This window comes from Rhyacophila brunnea, unplaced genomic scaffold (genome assembly GCF_057557595.1).
Source record: "Rhyacophila brunnea isolate RB1 unplaced genomic scaffold, BYU_Rbru_1.0 scaffold_6, whole genome shotgun sequence".
Lineage (NCBI taxonomy): Eukaryota > Metazoa > Arthropoda > Insecta > Trichoptera > Rhyacophilidae > Rhyacophila > Rhyacophila brunnea.
This window is the reverse complement of record NW_028233276.1, coordinates 15197917-15224941: the sequence shown is the minus strand read 5'-3', so window position 1 is coordinate 15224941 and position 27025 is coordinate 15197917. Positions and strand designations below refer to the sequence as shown.

The following is a 27025-nucleotide window of genomic DNA, read 5'->3' as shown; positions in this document are numbered from 1 at the left end:
ATGTCTATTTTCACTCCAGGTTAGGTTTGGTTTGGTCTAAAAAGAAAGTTGTAAAATCTCATGTCCACCTCTGCGGCACATTTACTACAGATTTTTTTATTTTTACGATAAATGGATGTTAGCCACTCGGTTAACCTATTAGGTCCATACTGGTACAGTTCGGTTATGAGAAATACAGCGGAAAACACATTTTGAAAATAGCCGATATACTGGATTATTTGTTAGGTTAACCTAACCAAACCTAACATATCGGCTATTTTCATAATGTATTTTCTGCTGAATTCCTCATAACAGAACTGTACCGCAGAATCTTATTAATTGCATTTTTCGACATTTATCCGACTGTCATTTATTTTATCAGCTGTCACAATAATTTATTATAGGTAATTATTACACAACGTTTATAATATTATTTCATTTTATATTGTAAATATTTTATTATATAATATAAGTAAAATGCATGCGTGCGTATAAGCAAATAAAATAGTGAATTATGATAATTTCATACCCTAATCATACTATGAGTCGTCTACGTAGTATTATCCATTATTTCCATTCGCGTGGTTATATAGAAGAATTGATATGTGTCACTATGCTTATTCGCATTCCACCACTGGATGAAGGTTGTATCAATAATCCTATTGGTCATATGAACTGCTATATCTATTAAAATTGGTGATATTAATATTTACCCACCCATTTATATCGTCATTATTATCATGAACCAGGATCAATCCACTGCTCGATGAAGGCCTCTCAAAACTAATTCCATTCCTATTTCATATATACATTGCTGCATTTATCAAATATTTTAATATAATATATTCATTTCATCGTTATCATCATTAGACCAGGTCAATCCACTGCTGGATGAAGGCCTCTCTAAGCTGATTCCACTTTTTTTGATCCTATGAATAATCGCTATATATTATACATAATCTACCTATTTATAATCAGTTTAGATCAATACACTGCTAGACGAAGTCTTTTCCAACCTAATTACTTCCTCTCAGATCTATGTGTTTCTTTTATCAACATTTGTTTCGATATGAACGTCCCGCAGCGGGAAACATTATATTATCGTTAGAATTTTAATTCAAATTTTGATTTTTTAAATATTATTCTATGGCTGCAAGCATTTTTTCAATGAAACAAAATAACTTAACAGTTTAAATTTATTTTTTATATGGCTAACCTTCTTCTATTACCTCAAAGGGATACGCGCGAGATTAATATTTACATTATATTCAATCGCAATCAAATTGTCAACTATTCTGCTAGGTCTAGCAGCCTGGGATGGTATCAGATGACATCCTGAAGTCCAAAATCCATAATAGACTATACATATGACGCCAAATTTATATCGACAGTTACGACTTGCAAATTGTAAAAGTGACAAATCAGCGACATGTCAAACAGCGCCGTCTCTGCATACTTCACAATTTTATTAAAATCCAATATCATGTCATTAGGACGCTAAGCTGTCTGCAAGACCTAGCGAGACAGACTGGCGAGAGCCAGCTGGCTCAGCTAGTTATTATTTAATAACAGTATTTTCGATATTGAGAACAAAAGAAAATTATCATTATATAAAATCAGAATTCGTAAACTAAATTAAATGTCGCCAATTTTTATTATTAATTCGTATTTAAATTAATACTTATTACTGCTGAAATGACATTTGTATATAAACCATATTATTACATAAATGCTACTCTTTTATTTGTAATCATATACTCCGTTTACACGTGCATGGATATACTGCTGACAGTAAGTATTATCGTGGCCATAACAAGACAATGTACCATGTAACAGTGGCGAAGGGTGACTTTTTGAAATAGGTAGGCTGTGGGAGTAACCATGCTTGTCAGATATATTTACGGGAAATAAGAAGATAACTCAATATTACTGATGAATAGTGACGCTAAATCGATGAAATTTCAAAAGCTTAATTGGTTTGTTATAATTAGTTTATAAAAATAAACAATAGGTTTGAATTACTTATGTATTTTCCTAAACATTTATAAATGTTATATACGCTCAAAATATATTACATATCATCTTTGAAAATATCCGTTGTTGTGTATATATTATGTTCCATAACAATTTATAATTTAACCCGTAAAACTAGACATTTTAAAATACTTCTATAGTTAAAACACAGACTTAGGTAGGTACAATATCAGACATATAAATTGTCTAATGAGTGAACTAATAGATAAATAAAAGTCACGAGATAAATTATTTTATATTTTTAACAACAATCAATACACATTTATGTGATTGAATCCTATAGAAATAATTTTTTAAATTATCTTCTTTTTAATTATTTTGAATAAATGTGCTCTAGCGATGTAAGCGCTAATGAAACAACTTGTAGATTTGTATACGGGACGCCAGACATTTTGAAATTATAAGAAAAAAACTTCATATTGAAAAACCTGACGATTCACGCCAAAATAATCATATACAATATGTGAAGCGAAACGCGGTGTTTTATTTTTTTAAACTTTCGAGAGATGCCATAGATGGTGCTTATTGAAATATGGGAAAAGATCGTAAAATTATGACAATTATATGATAGATGTCTTTGGGCATATTGAATATATTATTATTTGTGATAATATAGATACGTCAATATGAAAATAAAAATTATTTTTCTTAAGAAGGTAGGCTTTAAATAATCGCCTAGTATGGAGTCTTCGCCACTGCCATGTAAACATGTATTATCCTGCAGTTGCAAGACCGCCATGCATGAATTAAAAAAAGATCGGGAGCTTGTGAATTTTCATGTGACAGTTGGGATTTCTTCGATCTGCGCCTGCGCAGTAGAACGATAATAGCGAACCTGCCGGCAAATAACAAACTACCCCGTGGATATACTAATTTTGAGGTTAAGAAATTTTTACGACCTGTCAATTAGTACCATAAAATGACAACATCGCGTCTCGCTTACTCTTGAAGAATGAGATTGGGGAGACAGCCAGCACTTTTACGTGTAAACACTTATTGTCACGATAGTTTAAAATACGCATTGTTGCTGCCAGTATATCCATGCACATGTACAGGCGCTAATATATATTGAACTATAAGCACTTTGTTCACGTGCATGAATTTACCGCCAGCGATAGCACGTTAATTAAACTATCGTGACAGTAACTGTTTACGCACAAACATGCTGATTGTCACACCAATCTCATTTTTCTAGTGTCAGCGAGACACATTTGTTGTGTGAATGTTTTATGTATAGTATAGTTATACAGGGTAATAAGAGTAAATAATAAAAATAAGAGTACATGGAAGCATACCGAGTGAACTAAGTAGATAACAACCATCTAAACTCACACTCATCTCACATAAGTGGTATATATCAATATCGTGAAGTTATGTGGTATTTTATGAGTTGTCTCACTAATGAACCAGGCATAGACTGGAAACAATTATTGCTAAATTACTAAATAATTGTAACATTTAAAAATAATCTGCAGGTTTCATCAACAAAAGTATTACACTTCTAAACGCAACGGCCAACCACGACAAGATGGAACAAAAATGTTCTTCTATTGACCCCGACAAAGTCAACGTTTTGTTTAATTCTTTAGAAGTTTATCACCATTATTTTTTTTTGTGGTTTTTTGGTGGTTTTTTGGTGGCATTTTGGAGTTATCTAAGTCCTGAACAGTGAGAGCAGAAGATTTTACATAAAACTGCATACTAATTTCACTTTCACTTTTTCGGAGTTGTCTGACTAATGAACTGGACGATCGAAATTTGAAACCTGTTTGGTCCGTGTATAAAAGATTCAAATTCGAATTTATTTATTTTTTACATACAAACATTGAACATTACAAATTACAAATTTAAGACGTTCACAACATGACATTTAAAAACAAAGAAACAGTTTAAAGAAGAAATAAATATATGCAGTATTTATAAAACAACGTCCACCTATACCACGTATATCCACGTAGGTGGAATATATCAACATCCAAACCGATTTGGTTGAACAGAGTTATTGCCTTCCCAATTGGCATCAGCAATGGACACAACAATGGACGATAAACAAAAACAATTCATTTATACAATCCTAATGGTGGATTTTTTGATTAAAAACTAAAATTTGGTCAAAAAATACATGCCAAGTTTATAGATAATGGTATACAATACATAACATACTACAATGTTATACGCACCAGTGAAAGAAAAATAATTATAAATTAACATAACTTCATAAAAATACGATCATCACAAACAGGTTGAAAACAGGTCTGATAATAATAATGTGAACATACATAATGTTAGTGGTTTTTCATAATATCCTTCACATATTATTAAAATTGATTTTAGTTTAAATTTGTCAACGGGTGAAGATAGACATGTGAATTAATACTGGTGCAATAAAGTGAAGTGTTTTTGGTTTTTTTTAATATTAATAATTATAGTATTGTAATAAAAAAATCAAATAGAAAATTTTCAAGCAATTATTTTATTAATTGACAGTCACATGTGTTAGTAAATTTGGTGATTAAAATAAATTTCCTCAATTAACTGAAGTATTTTGACGACATAGTATTATTCATTTCATTCTCGTATAAAATTGGTAGCTAGTTGGTAGTGCTATTAAATACCAAAATGAATAAAAAATCTCACATGACGTAACCATTTCAATTCACTTATTGCTTAAGACAGTGGTTTTCAAACTTCCCCATTTCATGGCACCCCTCGTGTATAAAGATTTTTTCATAGCGTATATAGTATTTCTGTGAGAAAATTATAGTACCTGTTGTCTGAGGATTTTCGTTATTCTATCTATACCAGGGTTAGCGAACCTTTTTACGTGCAAGTGTCAAAATTTCTGCCAGACTGACGTGTCGAGCAGTTTTTCATTCAAAATGAAAATAAAGTTTTTCTTTGAAAAACTTTAAAAATAATTACAATTGCGTTTTTGATATTCTATCTTTCACTATGTTTTTAGCCGAAGGCATATCTTTTATTCCTTAAATAATTTTATCCTTGTTTGAAAAATTTTCAAAGAGTTCGTGGTAGCATTTTTACCACGTTTCTTTCGTATATTCGCTATCACTGAATGGTTTTCCATTTTTAGCGATCACATTTGAAGCAAAGTAGCAGCTGCTGTATTTGAATGACTAAATTTGATTGGGTTTGTTGATTGAATATTTTTATTTTTAGTTGCCCCATCAATAAATTCTCTTTGTTCATCCGTAACTTTATTAAGGAGTGATTTATGGTTCTTCTCATAATACCATTTTTACTGACAAGGTTCTGCATACAACTGTTCCAGAATACAAAATATATACTGCTTTGTTTCCTTCGATAATCATGCCATACTCCTCAGTACCCCAACTATAAAAGCATCTGCTGCTTGATTCTAATAATTAAGATTAAATAGGATTTATTAAATTAAATTAAATCCATGCACTTGTTTTGACTGACACTTGCTACGGCGAAGATCAGCTGGATCTAATAATTATTGTAATCAATAACAAACATACCTAACCTCCTCCAATGATAACAAAATTTGTTGGCTACACTACAATTGACATTGGAAGCCCATCCACCTTGAGGTACATGTCGCGGACTATCGCGTGAACTCACGGCGATAAAAATGTCTATGGTTTCGTTATTTTGCAGAATATTTTGAATGTGCACCATCTCGTAAATTCACTGAATAATAACACTGATGAAGAGTGCCTACTATTATAATGTATTAGTAATTTGAATTATTATTAATTATTCATGCTAATTTCAATTAATTTTAACAGTTTCTACATATGCGTACATTAAAATACGTGCGGCATGACATTCATAGATATTAGAACACAAGACCATAGATAATATACAACATTCTCATAGAAAATACATAGTGCCAACTGCTAAAAACAAAAAAGAACGTCAGTTTGACAGTTTTACCTGACAGACGAAAAGTGATGGCATGTGAAATATGATAAAGACGTTCAATTGTCGTTCATTGAATCGTGCAGGTGCCGATGCAGTGCAGTTCAACGTGAAGTGCGCTCATTCTTGTTTTAATGATTACGGCAGATTTTGCCAACTGACAATGTTTTTTTAAAGGTTCAAAATGTGCTACGGGATGGGAGCATCAGTCTGATAACATTTTAAACACCAAGAACAACGACATTACACACTTTTTTCCCGTAGCTGCAGCCCGTGACAGCAGGTGACAAGCACCGTGACGTGCACCTCAATGGTGTCAATGGTGTGTGGAAAGATGAAAATATATACAAATGAAGAGTCCGGAAATAATATGCATAAAAAAATTGAATTTGTAAATAGTTCACATGCCATCTGAGATACACGGGGTTTCAGCGGCTAGCTCAGGTGTCCATCGAACCCCGGATTCACAAAAAAAAAAATTAAACGGTTGGAGTATAAATAAAACTCGGTCTTTCGTGTTCGTGACGTGGTCTTATATTTTCTTATGATTTTTAGTTTCACAAATTTATATCTGGGTTTTTACGATTATAGTCGCAGGTCCTATCCTATTGGAAAAGGGACGCTTACTAACTTTTTTTTTTAACTTCGCGTACCCACGCCATTCTACAAAAAGGACTCTCGTGATTGGCCAAATTTTATCGCATGATTTTGATTTGACGAATCACGAGGACCACCTCGGCGCAGGCGCGCAGATATTTCGACGTAGCCGGCAAGTGCGGCAAAATTTATTATTTTTGAATCCTTATATTTAGTCTTAAAATTATCTCTTTCATCCATCATCATTTTTACTTTTTAAATTAAATTAAATTTATTTTAATTACACCTCCGCCCAATATGCGATTTTCACACACCGGACGAAGGCCTTTACCTATGAATAAAAAATACTTACGTGGTTGAGCACGGAATCAGATTAGATGTTTTATGAAGCCGTTTCTAGAGGTCAGGGTTACGTTTCGACTTATAGCTACTAAATGATTATTTACACCGGGAGAAGCCCGCCTGTAACAGGGGTGTATCACATCCCAATTTTCATATCTGCCAAAGTTTTGCCAACCCTGATCTATACTAACGAGTCTTTATTATCTCTGATACAACAATCAAAAATTATCCCATCAAAATCACTTTTCAATTTAATCAATTTTAATCCTGACTCATGTAAGTCTTGTACTATTTCATTTGAGTGAATTTTGCACCCCGGGATTTGCCTTTTGGCAACTTCAGGTACTATGAGTACTCACCAATTGTAAACTAATATACCTTCGTAAAGCTTGACATTTTGGTGCTACGGTTAATGCATTCAGTTCAGTCGCTATTACCAATTATCTCTGGCATTGCTTTATCATTTAACAACTATGTATTAATAACCATATAGATTACCCATAATTACTGTCTTAAAAAGTTTGTTGTTCTTAACCATGATCCACTAAATTGTTACATTGTGTTAAAAGAAATTATAAAAATGTTATAGGTACAGGCTAGTAATTACGCGTTGACGATTTTTAGTTTATATTCACAGTTCCGTCTAAAACTATATAAAATAACCATAGAACAAATTAATAAGAAAGAAATGCAAACGCAAGTCGTAATAGATCAAGACTGTGATGAGAGTTTTAGTTTATCACTTAATGATCAATCCAATAAATTTTGTCCTCAAATTTTACTAATATTGAATGAGCGCAGCATTTACTGGACAAACTTTAATCAACATTGAAAATAAAATTGTATTACACGTGTTTAAGTTTATCCCATTCTCTTCTATACATTCAAGAATCATACCGTACAATGATACCCAGAAGGTATAGAATTTCCTATTATTTTTGTGTTCCCTGGTTATAACAGTTGACATGATATTGTGAATTTCTACTACAACAAAAAGATCAATTTATCGCCTTTTCAATGGATCGTTTTCCAAAAATTAAATCCTCTAATTAAAAGATGAATTTTGGATTTATATTGATCATATTTGTGTTAACTTGGTTCTTCAACGTCAACCGATATAATAGCGCCTGTACACGTGCATGGATTTACTGGCAGCAATAGTGCGTATTTTAGACTATCATAACTGTTTACACGTAAAAGTACTGACTGTTTCTCCAATCTCATTCTTCAAGAGTAAGCGAGACGCGATGTTGTCATTTTATGGTACTATTTGACAGGTAGTGAAAATTGGTTAACCTCAAATTGAGTATAGTTCGTTTTTTGCCGGCAGGTTCGCCACTATCGTTCTACTTCGCAGGTGCAGATCGAAAAAATCCCAACTGTCGCATAAAAATTCAGAAGCTTCCAAACTTTTTTGATTCTTGCAACTGCAGGATAATACATGTTTACCCATACATTTTCTTGTTATGGCCGCGATAATACTTACTGTCAACAGTAAATCCATGCACGAATAAGTGGGGTATTAAACCTTTTTATTCCGATAGTTGATGGACATCACTCAGGATATGCAAAAAAAACTGCTACGTATGACAATACAATATTACAGTATTACCTAATTGACCTGTGTTCGGCAGGATTTACATGCCCAATTTGACTACAACAATATAAAAACTAAAAAACGCGAAAGACTTACTAATATTGACGAAGAAATGAGAGTAGTTATAGCTTTGCAGTCACGAATTGTAAAAAAACGGCTGCTAATAAAAGGTTCATTCTTCGGACACCTATATGCCTCGCTTAGCAGTAATTATGGTATTTTGTTTATTTTTACTTTGTGTCACACATTAGACCTTATATTACTGATTTCTGAATAAGTCTAGTCGCATTAAAATTGATTTCAATAACTTCAATTTGAACATAGATAATTTGAAACCATCTCATGCATATACCCACTAGAAAATAATACATTTTAGAAAAAAATTACCACTCCCGACGGGACATGAACCTGTAACCGCTGGATTCGCCAGTGTACTTTTCCAATTAATCTACGGAGCATCCTACTTAATTACGACGATTTTAACTAGTAGTTCTTTCCATGAAATAAATGCTTATCAAATTGCGCTAACAATGTTGGTTACCTTAGCCGGCTCGCACATAACAATTCGCCTTGTGTGCCTAACGGCCATAAATCAAAAGTTCTAAGACTTTCGACGAATGTTGCATCGTACATCCTCGCACATCTGCCCAGCGGCAAACGTCAAACACGAAAAAAGAGAAGTCTCTCGTCTGCCATTTTTATTGTGTTGATTGTATGAACAAACGTCAAACGCGGCGGCGTGAGCGAGCAATGCCATTGTAGACAGAGACAAAGACAGAAATGACCGATGGCCGCCAGCTGTGCGCTTGCGCGGAGTCGTCTTTTTTTAGATACGACATGCAGGCTGTTCGAAATTCGACATGTTGCATCAGCGGATCGTCTCGCGTCGCAGTTGCAACGGCCAATGTGCGAAGGTCCATTTAATAACGTTTGTTTCTTGGTTTACGATGACGTCACATCGACGTATTCGATGCGTTTTTAGGCGAGACGAGTTCCAATGTGCGAGCCGACTTATAATTACAATATTTTTTTTTAAAAATGGATTGTTTCTAGTGGAGATATAATACGTATGAAATGTTTGCAAATTATGTATATGGCATATTGTTACATTCTCAAACGTTATAAATTATTTGTTGTATAAAAAAGTGATTTATGTTCAATTTGTTTTTTTTTTACTATGTGTAATGCAATAATAATAATGTAAATTTTAATTAAATTTCTGTTCATGCATACTTTTATTGTTTTGTTTTTAACTTTGTAATTCATTTTTTTTCACAATCAATAGTAGTGTTCTGTGACCAGGGATTGGAATACCGAATGAAATACCAATATTGGTATTTCGGTGTTTCTTATTGAATACCTTCTGTGACAACCCCGTATGGTCCCCATTTGGGGATGTTTTCGTGTATCTTGAGAGGCCCGAATCGGTATCGAAGCCAACAAATAATAATGGCTGATTGCGAAAATATTTAAATAATAATAACAAAGCCGAGCCGGCAATGCCGTAGAGTAGATTATAATATAACCGTTGAAGATTTGCAACGTCGCTTTTTTTCGACGACGGCTTTCGTTGGAAAAAAACGGAAGATGGCGCTCAGAACGCTGCAAGCAGCTTAATCGCGAACACGCCGATTTCGTCCTCCGAAAAATTAAATTATAAAAATGTAACGATTATAATATTAACGTAAATAAACTCGCCGCTTCTATTCACAATTCCGGTGTCTTAATTATCCACCTTCCATCCCGAATCCAGACGAAAAAAAAACCATAATAAAAATAAAAGTGACAGAAAAATTCACACCCACAAATGGAGGGAAGTGATACTTCTTATTGAATACCGGTATTCATGAAATAAATGGAAAAAAACAGTATCTACCAATAAATATCATCATCAGCCGGGGTCAATCCACTGCTGGATGAAGACCTCCCTAAGCTTCTTCCACCTCTCTCGGTCCTGTGTCGTTCGCTGCCACGTATTTCCGCCGAACTTTACCAGTTCGTCAATCCAGCGGCTTTTAGGGCAACCCTGTGGTCGTTTCGTGCCCCTCGGGTACCACTGGATGACGGCATTTGTCCAACTGCCGTCCTTTCGGCGAGCAATGTGCCCCGCCCATTTCCATTTCAGCTGTTTGGCAATGTCTATTACATCGCGTACTCCTGTCTGCTTCCTAACCCATTTGTTTCTCTTACGATCCTTTCGCGTGATGCCCATTATACACCTCTACATTCCTCGCTGTGCGACTCTTAGCCTTTGGACATCTCTCATGTTGAGGGTCCACGTCTTGCAGCCATACGTGAACACGAGTAGCAAACATTGGTTGAACACCCTACGCTTAAGACATAATGGTAGGTCACTCTTGAAGATACTAGTCAGACGTCCAATAAATATATAATATATTAATATTTTATAGGAAAAATATCTAAATAGGTACATATTATATTATGTACATCTTTAAAAATAGGTAAGGGCGAGATATGATGAGATGCTAATGTTTACATATACTTGTAGTAGTTGAACTGTTGGCACTTCTTCGAATGATCTTTCAATCAATTTATATGATGAAGTGTTCTTCGATAATATTATGTATGTGGCCCACTAGTGATTCCACCTGTTTTATTAGTTTAATGCACTTTTTACACTAAGCAATATCTTTACTTTTATCCGGTAAGAAGTGAAACCAAACACAATGTTGCTCACTTTTTTGTTCAACAAAATTATATTCCTCCATTATTGTATAAACTACTCTTTAGTAGATAAACATTGAAAAATTAGGCATATACATCATTAAATATTCGCTACTAGGGTTGAGGTTACTAATGATTATACAAACGAATAGTATTTTACCGCGATTTCAGATACATACATCTAAAAATACACCTGAGTACTTCTAAAACCCGCGAGCAACCGGCAAACATTAGGAAAATTTGAAATTAAGGAATAACTACTTATAATGCAAATGTATTTCGCAAATCTGTACGTGTCATTATTATTCACCGAGGACATCCAAGGGCAACGGAAATAAACTAGACATCGCGTAAATCGACAAAAAATTACAGTCATATTAAACCATTTATGTTAAATAAAAAATTTTGTTTCAACTTCCAGTATTCATAAATATTTGGATACTGGTTTTGAAATACCGGTATTGCTATCCCAGGGAACTCAGTAATAATGGGAACTGAAATACCAAACGGGTAAGGAGAAGAAGGCAACCGATCTCAATTAAGGAAGAATACGGGATAAATTTAAACACGTGTCAATAATACGTCATACGTTAAATACTAACAACTTCTCTCGGTTAATGCATTGATGCTCATTTAATATTGGTGTATTACACACACTATTGCACGTCTATAATTCGTGGTTCATTTTCGTAGGACACACACACATTCAAAACCCACTTCAAAATTTACTGTATTGGTATATAACCTATCGGAATTCTATTTGTTATGTGTTCTGTGTGCAATCCCTATCTGTGACTTATAAAAAATTTAAATTGTGATAAATAACAATTAACATTCTTGTAAACAATCACTTACCTACTGCATATAAAACTAATCTCAGGCACTACAGTCCTGTGGTTCGACTCTGCAAAACTATAAGTCTTTGTAGTGATCGAGTGAAACTGTTTTATTCTCCTGCCTCCTGTTAAACAATTTGCTCTCTAAACATATTAACTGTCCATAAAAACTAAATAAACTGTCAATAATAAATAATTGTTCCGTGACCACCATTAATTTATTTGATGTTACATAAATTCATTTTAATGCTACCTTTATTTGTCATGAATATTCCCCATCTCTAAGTCATGTTGCTGGTGCGATGTGGAGATCTTACATAAATAAACACTAAACTTTTTCAGTCATACTTATTTATTTTCGTTGAACTAATAATACAAATTGCAGATGGTGTTGGATAGTTTTCAAAATTTAATTAATCTTGCCTAATCGAAACCATAATAAATAAAAAATATTCTTTTATCCATAAGATATCAAATATCCATGTAACCATAAATAAATTTAGATATTTTGATTTAATATAAATTGTGACCTTAGGATTGTCAGAATTATTCTATTTTATAAATGCGACCTCTAATAATATAATGTTCTTATAAAATCAAACTAAACAAGTGTAAAATTATATTCTATATAGTTGCTATTGACTTGTGTTAAATAACTTCTGTGATGTGTGATGTGATAAGTATTTGAAAAGAAACAATCCTGTGAACATGAAGTTTCCACGTCCTGGATACACCTTTCTACAAGCGGTAAGCAAAATATTCTGTTTCTTAGTTTTTGTTTTGGTTTTGACGATGAATGAATGAAAATTTTTGTGAGCCAAACCTGAAGAATCTGTCTTCTTCTTATTATGACATCCCCTAGCGGAGGTCAGCCACGATCAAGGTGATCTTGACCATAGTTGAGCCATAGTTCAGTGGAGAGTTTTAAGCCACGAAATGCGGCATCTCTTCTTCTCCTCTTCTACACTTATCATTTATCTTCCCTTGAACGACAAGTTGGGGAATGCTGTACTTTTGTTCGCTCATAATGTGGCCGAGGAACTGTAGTGTTTTTGGTTTTGATACTACGCAGAACATATCGGTCCTTTCCCATTCGATTGAGAACTTCAACATTTGTCAGTCCAAGGAATTTTGAGGATGCGTCTATAAAGCCACATCTCGAAAGCTTCAACTCTCCGTGACATCTCTTGGTTCAGTGTCCATACTCCCGTAGCATAGAAAAGAATTGAAAGAACATAACAACGTACCATACGCAGTTGAATCTGTAAAATGTATCAAAAAATACGTATCGATCATAATGATGCTCTTTATCTAATGATCAATATTTATTCATTAAATTAATATTCCATGATCACATAAAATATTAAACCACAAAGGAGAACTATCATTATAAGGGTGGTCATTTTAAAATTAGAAAAAAGAGTAAACTCGTTTTTTGACATAAATTTTATTATCCATTTGCATTATAAATTTAAAATAATTATACAAACATTTTTTACCAATGAATGTTAGTATGTTTAACATTAATAATTAATTGTCAATAATTTACAAACTTTTTTTTCTTTTAAATGATTATAGTTCATATCGACTACCTCATGGAATAACACACCAATTCGAATTAGTGTGTTTTAAGTTTTTTGAGCTATTGTTGCATAATTTTTTTTTCTCGAAAAACACCCAAAATACTGTTTAAAATAATACTCGTAAGTAGAATTATGATTATATAACATTTTTTGTAAAATCTTAAATAACATGGAATAATAATCCACGTTGGTATCACAAGTTATGGTTATTAATTTTTATGTGACACTGAATATAGACACTATGCCGAGTTGGTGTGATATTACTCGAAAAAAATATACATGCTCCCTACACAAATCATTTTAGTGTATCATTTAACTATGATATCACCGTGGAATATGACACTAATTCAACTTTCACTTTCAAATCTTGCCTTTATCAACATAGAACAACACTGTATCGAAAAATCATTATCCCTTGTAATGAATCGCACCTACTTTCATTATCGCAAATTGCTTTTGTGACAGTAAAGTTGTATTATTTTTGTTGTTGTGAACTAGTGACTAATTTTAATATTATTATTAATACTATCGACCGATGTTAGGTACTTGATGGAATTTGAATTTAAATTCTAATGGATTTAGTTAATATGTCTCAAACTAGATTTCGGCGAATATTACAATTAGCTCAAAAGACTAATAAAATAAAGGATGGAAACAATAAAGGTAAATAATATGTAGCTCAGCGCTCGGAATGGAGCGGAACGCCCCGGAGCGCCGTTCCTGTTCGTGGGATTTCCAAGGATGGCGTTCCTGTTCGTTAAAACCTCGAAAATGGCGTACCGGTTCGTAAAATATCCGACGGACAGCGAGTCGTCTAGTAAAATCCTCAAGCGTCATACTTAATATTACGTTCCAGGTTAGATTTAAAATTTACGAAAATGAATTGATAGGTACAAAGGTACAAAAACATAAATATTTTTTTTATTAAAAAAATATTTTACTGGTTTAGAACCACTGAATTTTCTATGACCCGTACATAATGTACTTAAGTTTTTTTGAAATAGTGATAGAGTAAATGTAAGACAACGTATTTGAGAACTAACCTTTTTCAAGACAATACTGTTTTCAACGAATTTGGCATTGAATGCACTAATAGACAGACCCTTTTGCGTCAATGGTGATAAAACAATAAAATTGTATACAAAGAAATGCACTGGGTAAGATTTATTGCATTGTCGCACGCACGTATGGGACAATAATTATTTTGAAAAAAAAAAGGTTTTTATGATTGTAAGGAAAGGTGGAAGCTATTTTACATTGGAATGTAGATTTTTTTTTTTTTTTTCCGACCATGTCCGATCCTAATAGGATCATATGGGCCTCCACAGAGTAGAGGTTTGTATTAACAGATTTTGTTTTTTACGAGAAATGGATGTCAGCCACTTGCTCAACCTATTAGGTCCATACCCTGACAAACACAAACTGAAAAACAATATGTGTACTTGCCAGACCCAGGATTCGAACCTAAGACCCACAGCGTGATAGTCCAACGCTTATGCTGATATTTATAAAACAAGAAACTATTTTTTTTCAATTTTATACATATTATTTTGATACAGTTAAGGTTAAGGTACGAGTACATGCCTAAATATAGTGAGTTAATAACGTAATAGTTATAATGCACACTGGAACTTTTAAATTTTTAAATGAAACACATTAAATACATATATTATCTTTACTGTATAAATGACATAATTAATTTGTTAAATATTGCACAAAAAGAACATAGTAAAAATAGTGTGAATAAAACTACGTGCCCTACCTAAGTATCTACCGAGATAGGTATACTATATCTGTCCTACCGAGGGTTGAAATTCTTTAGCACGTTTATGATCAATACGGCAGTAGTAGGCAATTGTTTTTTGTAATGAAACTTTAAATTTTGTATCGAGGCAACCATAATTGACCGAATTGTCCATTTATCATATTATTATGTTAACGAAATTTACATGGGTTTGACGCGTTCATAGTTTTTGTATTTCATAATGCAATCGGGGTCGTTCATTGGTCGTTTATCAATATTAAGTTGTATGCAGCCAATGATAAGCGTTTTCATCAGAGGAAGCGACAAAATTAGACTCCTTATTTTTCCAAATTTAATCATTTTAAGTTGTGTTTTTTTGGTTTCCTATTACCTAACCGGTAACCTCCATGCTTTGCTGCTCTACACTAATTTATTTTTTATATTTCTTACATTATTGATGAATTGATAAAGTTCAGCGGAAATACTTTGCAGTGAAAAACTAAGTAGGTACCGAGAGAGATGGAATAAAATAAGGGAGGCCTTCATCCAGCACTGGATCGACCAAGGTTGATGGGTTGGGCTCTAAATAATTATTATTGCATACATGAAAAAACCTAACTATTGCAGCTGCTTTGCTAAATTTTTAAATTTCCGAAAAACTTGTGCTCTGACATCGTTTAAAAACTCTTTTTAGGTACTTAATAGCTTAAATTGTTGTTTAATAATTTCTTAGGGGGTAAAATATTTCATATTAAATAGTAAATACAGTCATGCTTTTCCCTGTGATCAGAATCTACGTATTCGATGTTTTACCTACCTACTCAACGTTACGGAATCGCCAGATAATAATTATTTATCGTAATCTATTATAATATTTTACATTGAGTGACAAAAAAAAATCATTACCTCATATATTTTTATTGTTTTAATTTTATATGGATATTTTTCGGGTTGAATGAACTGTGTCTTTGATGGTTAAATATTTAAATAAATCAATCAGAATCCAATGGGATAAATATATGAAAAATTTCCCTGTATATAACAATTTCTATAACATTGGAAACCTATTAGAATAAATTATCCTACATGTCCACATGATGTAAATATTTTTTTTCTAATAATATGTACCTGCACTTCTGAGGTTGTTTAAAATGATTCATATTTAATAAAGAATGCTACATTTGTAAATCTTGCGTATTACATATCTTTTAAATTAATTTATTAAAAACCATGCCCTTGCTTTTTCGTATACGATGGATTTTAATTTGATTAAAAAATAGTTTACCTTAATCAAAATATTTCGAATTTACGAAAAATCAGAGCTTTGAAAAAAGCCGCATGTATTTTGTTTAAGCCGAAGTATCTTCACTCATATTTCTATCCACTCTTAGTTGCATATTTTTATTCAAACTGCTAACGAAACCAATTAGAAATTGTGATTAGTTTGTCTATTATTTCATGTATTTTAATAATGTTTCCCACTCTAATTAGATTCATATACGTTTAGTTATTTATATTTGTATAATTATTAAAGTATTTTTAAGAAAACGATTTCGTAAACTAAAATGACTCTATATTTGTGTGTTACCACTAATTGTTATAGCCGATAGCGTATTGGGCGAAGATGATGATGAAAAAAGTACATCATGTAAAACTAAAAGCTATTTTTATGTTACAGATATTATTATATCTAATATCACACATTTTTGGAAAATTGTCGAGCGTTCCTGTTCGTGAAATTTTCCATTTTGAGCACTGATGTAGCTTTAATAATATCCTACTTCAGACAACACATTTTTAGCTTATAATTATAAACGATTCAACCGTAAATATTCTGTCGGTACTATTGGCTCCAACAGGATTTTCAATGTTTATAATATTTTGTGTTTCGTAATATAAACTATAACGTCTTCCTATCATTAGGAAGCATTGTATAAATGCATATTTGCACCATTAGTTTCTAATTTACAACCTACATTAATTATTCTTCTTGCATTGATTCCATGACGACTTGTGTAAAGTAGTAAGGTAATACTGAGTACTTTTCCACCTTTAGACATAAATGTACTTTCAGACATCACATCACCAGACATGACGTTGTCCTTACCTAGTGCATATGTACAGAGTATTTCTACCATTGGCACACCTGAATCGAGAAAAATAAGATAACTGTAATTTTAAAGACTTGTGGAAAAAGGAGAAAGCCAAAAAAGTATTCAATTCGGATGAAGAATATTAGAATATTTCAATACCATGGAAGCACCGTGTAAAAATTCTTGCCTATTCAAATGTGCCTCAAAAATGTGAATCCGAACATCAAGTTAGTTTTGATTCATTTTGGATGATTGGCAATCATGAGAGACAATGGGATTACATCTTACGATACGATATATCAAGTCAGTGCAAAAGAAAACCCAAAAACTACCAGCTTCAAGACGTTCAAAAGCACTTATTTATAATTTTCCATGCAATGACGAAATAATAAAAGTGTGTAAAACTATGTTTTTACAAACGCTTTCAATTTCAAATATGTGGGTGGTGAGTGCTTTTAAAAAAATGAAGAGTCAGAATTTGCTATTGGATTGTCGAGGCATGCACAACAACCGTCCTCATGCACTCAGTGAAGCAACAAAAAATAGTGTAGTTGAACATATTAATAATATCTTTCCGTAAAGTGAAGTATGTATGAGTCTTTCATTATAAGAGAAAATATGCCATCTACAATCTCACTGTTTATGATATTGTTAGCAAGGATGACTATTGTTATCTTTAGCATCTACAAACAGCTAAGCGATGTGCGATAGAAATAAGTAGCTGCATAGAAGTATAAGTCTTGTAAGTAATATTTTTACGTATTTTAAATCTAATTTTAAGAATACAGTTGTATGTTAGTTGATAGTTTTCCCACACTTAATATAAAAGATTTATTTACATAACGTTCCATGTAGGTACCTATTTCCTTGACAATGCTGCAATGCAAACGTAATTTACGTAAAATATATATAGGTAACTAACTATCCTATATTTTTTTTAATATATAAGTACTATCAATCATTATTATGTTGACTGAAATATTCATTTAGTACCTTATAATAGTATGTTCTGTAAAACAATTACCTGAAACTGACTGAATGGTTAAAATACAGTTTATTGCGATAAAATATTGTTAAATTAAAAAATCTCTTCATATTCCATCAGAATATCTAAAAATATTTTTGGTTTAATCAAATATCATCGAGAAAAAAAACACTAAGAGCACATAGTATGTCATTCCTCGTAAAGTTCAAAACAAAAATCACTCTAAGTCGAGATATTTAAGATTATCGTTCAGAATTAGCATGGAAAAAAACTCCATCTCAAGTTACGTGGTACTTTTTTTATGAAAAAAATAATAATTACGTGAAAAAACACACTAAGTATAGATATATACACTTTCTAAAAAATATAAATGGAAAAAATCACACCAAATCTTTTATAATTGTAATGTAATATTTTAGTTGTCAAACTTACCATGGAAAAACACATTTAGGGTGTTATTTACTAAAGTAATGTCATGCAAAAGTTGATAGTCTGCTTAAATGATTCGCTATTTAAAGATATAAATTATAATTTAAATAATATTTGTACACAATAAACGGCTTATGATACACATTTTTTTGAATGGTTTTTTGCTCTCCTGAAAAGTTGATAATTTAGAGTTAGTGTGTTATTCCATGAGGTAGTCGATATATATAATAATAATAAGTTATAAACTAAGATCCAAAATTAAAACGACATAGACCAACTTTGTCCCACTCGCGGTTTTCACATAATATCCAGGTTATAGTGTAGTAAAATCATTGATTTTCCATGCAGGCATTTAGCTAAATTTACTTGGTTAGTAGGTATGAAGCAGCTTTTTAGTAAATGAAATTTTATACTCGTAATGCAGATGAGCCCAAACTGACCGTGGGCAAAGTATGATTTTCGCTTGTAAGGCATCTCTATGCTACTCTACAATGCAAATATTATATTCTTTTTTATTTCATCAGCCTTGTGATTTTTTTCCTTGCCTTGTGGTTTCCTCTGGGAAGTCGTCAAATTCAACATGAATTATTCACGATGACTCGTCTTTCTTTCAAATTTAAATGACAAACCTTCAATTTGAAATGTAGGTGCGAATTAAATGATCTTATAGAAAGCCTTCAACAACGCAAGGGCATTGCCAGGATTTGACATTTTCAGATGACATTCATGTAAGAAGACTTGAAGGTTTATAACGAATAAATAAACAACAAGAGGTCATATTAAAATTATTTCAAAATCTACATAAACCTACATTAAAACTAAAGTATTTGGACTATATAAAATGAGACCTATACACTATTTCTATTATGACATGTGAACACATTCACCGAACTAATGAAACATAATTAAGATGGTAGGTAAACTGCAGAGATATTAACATCATTAAGTTGGCATTTCCGATTTCCTAACTCAAGCAAATGGCTGCCACTCTATTTCATTACTTGAGTGCAATATTATAGGATTTCTTAAACTAAATAATAATGTCGAAGTGTTGTATTATATATTGGCTACTTATTTACTCATCTTGATCGATATTCTTTTCACATGCCCTACAAATTGGCAAATAAATGTCATAATTGAAGTGTGAAGTTCTCTTTAAATAAGCTTGCAATGTAAAGTCATGTCTTGTAGCCAGGTACGCACAGGGAAATGGTTTGGATTTAAAAAAAAAAAAAGATAATCATTTGTTTTTCATTTTTTTAATGTGGCGGGGTTATCAAAATCGAGCAGATACCGCTGATGTCCGTATTTATCCAGCCTACTACGTATAACTTCTCGTCACTTCAACCCCTGCACTTTTCTGGGTACATTGTTTATACCCAGACACTACATTTTTAGCCTAGCAATGAATACCTGGCCTGCAGCTATAACTATGGGTACATCCACAAATGGTTATCGAATGCGCGTGGTCTAACATTCATAATGATTAGGATCATTGGTGTCCGTTTATGTCGTACATGCTGTATTGCCTTTTAGACATACTGTGCGTCAGAATATTAAACCAAACATTGGATGCCCCAGATATTTTCACCAATAATTCATGAGTTCCACAAACACAGACCTTGCATGCCATAGAATGCTAGGAGGAAAGGAGTTAACCTGTTGAGAAGGCTATAGCTAAATGATCCGGGTCACGATCCTCAGTCATGATGTCCTGATGATGAAGAATAATAAGGAACAATATTCCATTTAACTAAATAATTGTATTGTATTATCTTCGTTAATGGAGGGGTCCGGACCTGAAAACCCTTGTACCTATCCTAATCAGTAGACCAGAGTTCCTTTTTTTGTTTCACTTTCATATTTTAGTCCCCATTATAATTAATATTTGTTTCTTTATTAAATACCACAACAGGCCGTGAAGCCCAATAATAGTGGTAAAACTCCCAGGCTTGAGGAATTTACATATTAGATTATGTAAATATATTTAGACTTCACCGGGAATCGAAATTGAAACATATATTTTGATGAAAGTGGCATAATTATGTTTCACTAAATATTAAATACGCCAATAATAAATATTTTATGCCCACGATGGCCGCGCGGCTTGAGCATCGGCCTATAGGGCTGTGGGTCCCAAGTTCGCATCCTGGGTCTGGCAAGTACACATATTGTTTTTTAATTTGTGTATGAGTCAGAGTATGGGCCTAATAGATTGAGCAAGTGACTGACATCCATTTCTCGTAAAAACAAAATCTGTTAAGAGCGTACTTCAGTGAAACGACAAATAATTTTCAACAGTAGGTACGACGAAATTTCTCACTAGTCGCCAATCGGAGACCGACAGTCGAGGTGTCTGCACGTCGATTTGCTTTGTCATGACGTTGGATGAAAATATTCTTAAATCGTGTAAAGATGATTAAAAAACTTTACGTATGTACTTAAAAAATAAAACATGTCAATGAATATATTATTATTATTAGTAATATAACAATAAACATAACATTAAATAGACGCACGTTAGATTTTTATGACAAATTATATTTCGTTCGGCACGCATCATTTGCACAATCCGCGCATCGCCTAGCGCGATTTTTTTAGAACATGCCTCCACTGAAGTATAACCTTAATACAAACCTCCACTCTGTGGAGGGCCATGTGATCCTATTAGGATCGGACATGGTCGGAGAGAAATATTAAATAACCTTTTCCAGTAAGTACATAATTATTGTGGTTCATTTAATAATTACATGATAATAGTGAAATAATCCTAATGCTAAAAAAACTACTAAACGACTTCACTTATGGTACGTTTATACTTGATACTTATATCATGATATTTATGTCTGACACCAAATTCAACTAGTGTAAAACTCTCGTGTCATTTTTTTTATTTTTTATGAATAATATTATTTTTATAATGTGTCCTGTTTCGGGTGGTGCCGCCCTCCGAATTCTACCATCCAGGTTCTGTGCACTCCGTATACCGTTTGATGCAGGCCTGCATGCTTACAGTATGCGGAAACATTTTAATCGAGTGGGACAAAGTAGTTCATGTTTACGATAACTAAATTACTTACTGAGAATAAAATTGTGAGAATCAGTTAGTTTATTTTGTTAATTTCAATGCAAATTTTAGGGTAAATATCAAGTTTGTGACATAAAAAACTTGTTTCATATGCAAATTTATTTTATACGAGGGTGGGTCAATAAGTCCTTAGAAAAGCCGACAGGTGGCGCGACTAGTACTGAAAGAGGTTTGTTTTCATGCAGCGGCACTACCGATTCAGTATGCTGCGAAGTTTCAATCAGATTGGTCGGGTTGTTGTGTGTTTCTCGTACATTTAAAAATTGTGGAAAATGGAAAAATGGAAAATGGAGAAAATTGAGTTTAGAGCTGTTATTAAACATTTTAATATAAAAGGGTTAACAGCAAAGGAAATAAAAAATGAGTTGGATTTAGTTCACGGCATATCTGCTCCTTCACTCGCAACTATTTATAACTGGTTAAATGAATTTAAACGTGGTCGTACATCAACAAAGGATGAACCACGCTCAGGACGTCCTGTAGAGGTGACTACACCAGAAATGATCAATAAAATCCACGATATGGTGTTAAGTGACCGAAGATTAAAGTTGAGTGAGATAATTGAGGTTACAGGGATCTCAAAAGGTAGCGTCATTTCTATTTTACATGACAAATTGGGCATGAAAAATATTTCTGCAAGATGGGTGCCGCGTTTGCTCACAGTCGACAATAAACGCAATAGGGTGGTGGCCTCTAAAGCCCTGTTGTCGCTCATGCAACGCAATCCGGATAAATTTTTTCGTCGCTTTGTGACTGTAGATGAAACATGGATACACCACTATACTCCCGAGACGAAAGAACAGTCAAAGCAGTGGATTGCGAAGGCAAACCATGTCCAAAGAAGGCGAAAACCGTAAAATCAGCTGGTAAGGTTATGGCTACTGTATTTTGGGATGCACGTGAAATTATTTTCGTTGACTATTTGGAAAAAGGAAAAACAATAACAGGGAATTATTATGCATCTTTATTGGACCAGCTAAAAAACAAAATTGAAGAAAAACGGCCTCATTTAAACAGGAAAAAAAATCCTCTTTCATCAGGACAATGCCCGTGTTCACACATGTTTACGATCAATGGCTGAAATTGAAGAATTGAAGTTCGAATTGGTCGACCACCCACCGTATTCGCCAGATTTAGCCCCCAGTGACTTTTTCCTTTTCCCAAACTTAAAAAAATGGCTAAGTGGACAACGTTTTTTTTCAAATGAAGAAGTCATCGATCGGACAAATGCTTATTTTGAGGACCTTCCGAAAACTTATTTTTCTGACGGTTCAAAAAAAATTGAGAAACGTCTAACCAAGTGTATTGAGCTCCAAGGAGATTATGTTGAGAAATAAAAAAAAAATACAAAAATCAAAACTGTTTTAATGCTTTTTTCTAAGGAATTATTGACCCACCCTCGTAGCATCTTCGAGTTTGTGGAATTGTGAATTTATATTGTAATTTAAAATATTATTGTAATAGTAGTAAGTAGATTGTTAGCAATATTAAATAGAATGAAAAATATACCTTATACCCCATTTACACGTGCATGGATTGACTGCTGACAGTACGTATTATCAAGGAAATAACAAGAAATAGTAGGTAAAACATAAGTATGTGTAAACATGTATTATCCTGCAAGTTGCAAGATTGCATGGATGAATCACAAAAGTTCGGAAGATTCTGAATTTTCACCCGACAGTTGGATTTGTTCGATATCTACTCCTGCCGCCAGTAAAAACACTACGCAGACTCATTTTGAGGTTAACCGATTTTCATTACCTGTCAAATGTTAATGACAACATCGCATCTCGCTTACTCTTGAAGAATGAGATTGGCGAGACAGTCAGCACTTTTACATTATAAACATTTATTATCGTGATAGTTTAAAATACGCATTATTACTGCAAATAAATCCATGCACGTGTACAGGTGCTATTATGCTTTTACTTTTGTAATGATTTTCAAACGTCTTTACGTCGTCACTGGGTAGGCCATTCCATTTTGATTCTCTAATTTATACGATAATTATTGTAGACTGTGCGCTGTAATATTGTCCTTTGTAAAGTTGTTGGTTATTGAATTCGCTACCGCTATTATAAATAATATTATTTTGTTTTTTAGGCAAACTCTATTGGTTATGTCTTGTCGAGTAAAATAGGAAATCTTTTTAGTAGCTATATAGAGTATATATTTGAAAATTGTATTTGCGCAATACTTTTTAATATTACTTTCAATTTGTCAAGCTTGTCATCAAACAAAAAATATATTTTTACACCCTTGACAAATTAAAATTTTTGATTTGCACCATCCATGAGGAAAAAGTTGTTAACTTCTCCTCTATACCTTTGCAATAACATAATTATTGAAAAGAGCGATCACATTGCAATATCTTAAAGTGTTGTATTAAATTTGCATAACAGAAACTTGTATACCATTGACATTTTACGGTGGCAATAAAATTAATGTCACACCAATAAAGTAAAAACTTTGCTATGTCGGAACTATCTGACCGATATACTGAATAGCCAGCCTTAAGGTGACCTTGCCACATACGCGGATTCAAAAGGACATGAGGGTCATGTCCACCTCCTTGAATAAATTTAATTTAGGTAAAATATTATTTAGCCTGCCTCCCTGTAATCCGAACTTTCAAATTCGTTCACGTTCCCCGCCAAAATTCAAACAGACTCAAAGAGACGCAAAGCTACCAAAAACAGCCACACGAGATAGCGCCACTACTAGACAATCCGTCGGTAAAACAGGGAGGTACACAACCGACAGACCAACAACAGCGCCGTGACGCCGCGTATCCCACACTTTTGATGTGCACGGAATGCTCTCTCTTGCCTTGCCTCGTACATCGAACCATAGATAAGATCTCTAGCCGGAAAAACCACGTCGGCAGCCCGCCAAGCCGCAAGCATCTCCAGCCAGCAACACCGCGTCTACAACCCGCCTAAACGTCAATACCCTGCATAACTATGATATAATAAACTCTTGCCAATCGACAACGTGCGTTTCTCTCAATTCCACCCCGCTTCTGGCCTGCTAGTGATACGGCCTTCACCATTCTCCTTGACAGAGAAAACTTGAGACTTTTGTAGCTAACCAGTAGACTGGGTATTTTTTTTTCAGCTTCATGTTGATGACTCATGCGAAGCATGAAGGGTTTCTTTTTTCGTCTGTAGCAATATTTTAGACTGTCAGAATAAGTGATATTGGGATATTCACGTTTTAAAGTTTCGAATAAGTGGGAAAAATGGTCATACTTTTTTTTAATATTTATGTATTATAAAGCTGTCGTAAAAATAAAAATATAAATTTTAATTTTATCAAAAAAAATCTCTGGTAGATATTTACCAATTAATTTATGAGTTATTTCTGAACTCAGTGACAGGGCGTTTTATGTGGGCGAAGTCGCGCGAAGCGTTGAGCGGCACGCGCAACTCAAACGTATAACCGTGTGTGAAAATGTTCGTAAAGTCTTTTTTTGGTTGTACGTTTATACGTATGAGTTGCACGTCCCACTCAACGCTTCGCGCGACTTTGCCCACATAAGACGAGCCGTGAGTTTTTTGATAAGATGTATGGTTTTGAGTTGTTACTAATGGATGCATAAATGAAATCATTTTAATAAATCAAAATAATTTGATTAAAATACATTTTTTATAAAAAAAAAAATATTTATTGCGTTCAAACATAAATATATTTTTTTATAAATGCCATGAATATTTTGTACCTACTAATTATTAAAACTGGGAAATTTATTTTGCGTATTAATTGTTTTTGCCGACACTTGATAACAAATATTGTTTCATTCAAAGCACATTGAATGTTATTGCTATTGGCATTAAGATTGTGAAAAAAGTCCCAATAATGTTCTGGTATGGCATTTGCTTCACACATAGAAATTAAGTCCCTTTTCATCTCCATTGAAATCTTTGGTGGAGTACAGTAACTCCTTTTCAGTTCTTCAATTCCACTTGGACGACCTCTTTGTCTAACACGTACATCAATTAATTTTAATTCCTTCTGTGTGTAAGATGTCTTATATAAAATTATATTTGGTTGCGATGACTCAACCCTAAATATTTGTATGTCGGTCCATTTCACAAGTTCTTTTGCTTCGTTAAATTCAAAGTTCTTTCCCATTTTAGGTTTTAAATCGTAAATCTCGTTAGTTTGTAGCTCTGTTGTCTCATGTGGCCTCACAGTTTTTTTGAAAGGCGTATAACGGGAACCCAGTGACTCGGAACATAAATTGGACCACTTCGGAGTAACCTCTTCTTTTCTTTTTCAATCAAGGCATGCATTGCATCACCTTCCCTGTGCCCTGTGACTAAAAACTTTAAAGTTTTAGATTTGAAGCTGTTGAGAGATTGTACGCAATATAGTAGTAAATAAATAATGAATGTTATAATTTAGAAAAACACTTTCTAACTTTCTGAGTAGAGAGACCAATAGAAAAAATCTTTTTTGAAAAAAGTAAGCCACCCGGCCGGGAATCGAACCCTGCATCTCCTACGGGTTAACGCCCCAACCGGCGCATTTTATCCAATATGCTACGGTGTGACATACTAATAGCGACAAATTTAAACTACTGGTCATTTGAATACCTACTCATTAGCGTTCTTCGAAATCAAGCTACTTTGGCAATCGGTTTTTGTTTCTTAAATCAAAGTAGGTAACTATTTTACTATTACTATAGATTACTAACCGACGTAAATGTTCAATAATCAGAATGATATATTCTTAAATCTTGTGAATTATTCGTTTGAATAAAAAAAATAGTTAATTACAAATAATGAATGTGTTTTTGTTCTACCCCGGGCAGTTGTCTGCATAAAAAATAATGTCCTTAGCTGGATGATCTTTTGGATATTTTAACAAACAACTGCCAATCTCATTTACCCCTCGTTTGCCTATTGTTTCAGCCCAAAAATAGCAATGTATCGCTAATGTAATAACAACCAATTTATCGCTTATATTAAATATTGTAAAATTATAACAAGCTAGACGCCTTTTATAGTAAAATTGACTGACGTCCCCACAGGGCACACTCAAAACAGACTGCAGGTCAAAAAAACACTTTCCAACTTTTTCCTCAAGACTTGAATTTTTAAATGCCTCGCAGAAGGAACACTG

The 27025-nt window shown here is 33.3% G+C and overlaps 1 protein-coding gene across 1 annotated transcript in view; it reads left to right on the top strand.

Moving 5' to 3' along the window:
• The first annotated feature begins 11829 nt into the window (after positions 1–11829).
• The window catches only part of LOC147065265 (multidrug resistance protein homolog 49-like), an 81794-nt gene continuing 66598 nt past the window's right edge, over positions 11830–27025 (top strand). The window contains exon 1 of the mRNA XM_085956354.1: positions 11830–12720. Within this exon, the coding sequence (XP_085812480.1) occupies positions 12682–12720 (39 nt within the window). The 5' untranslated portion in view covers positions 11830–12681. The remainder of the gene's footprint in view (positions 12721–27025) is intronic.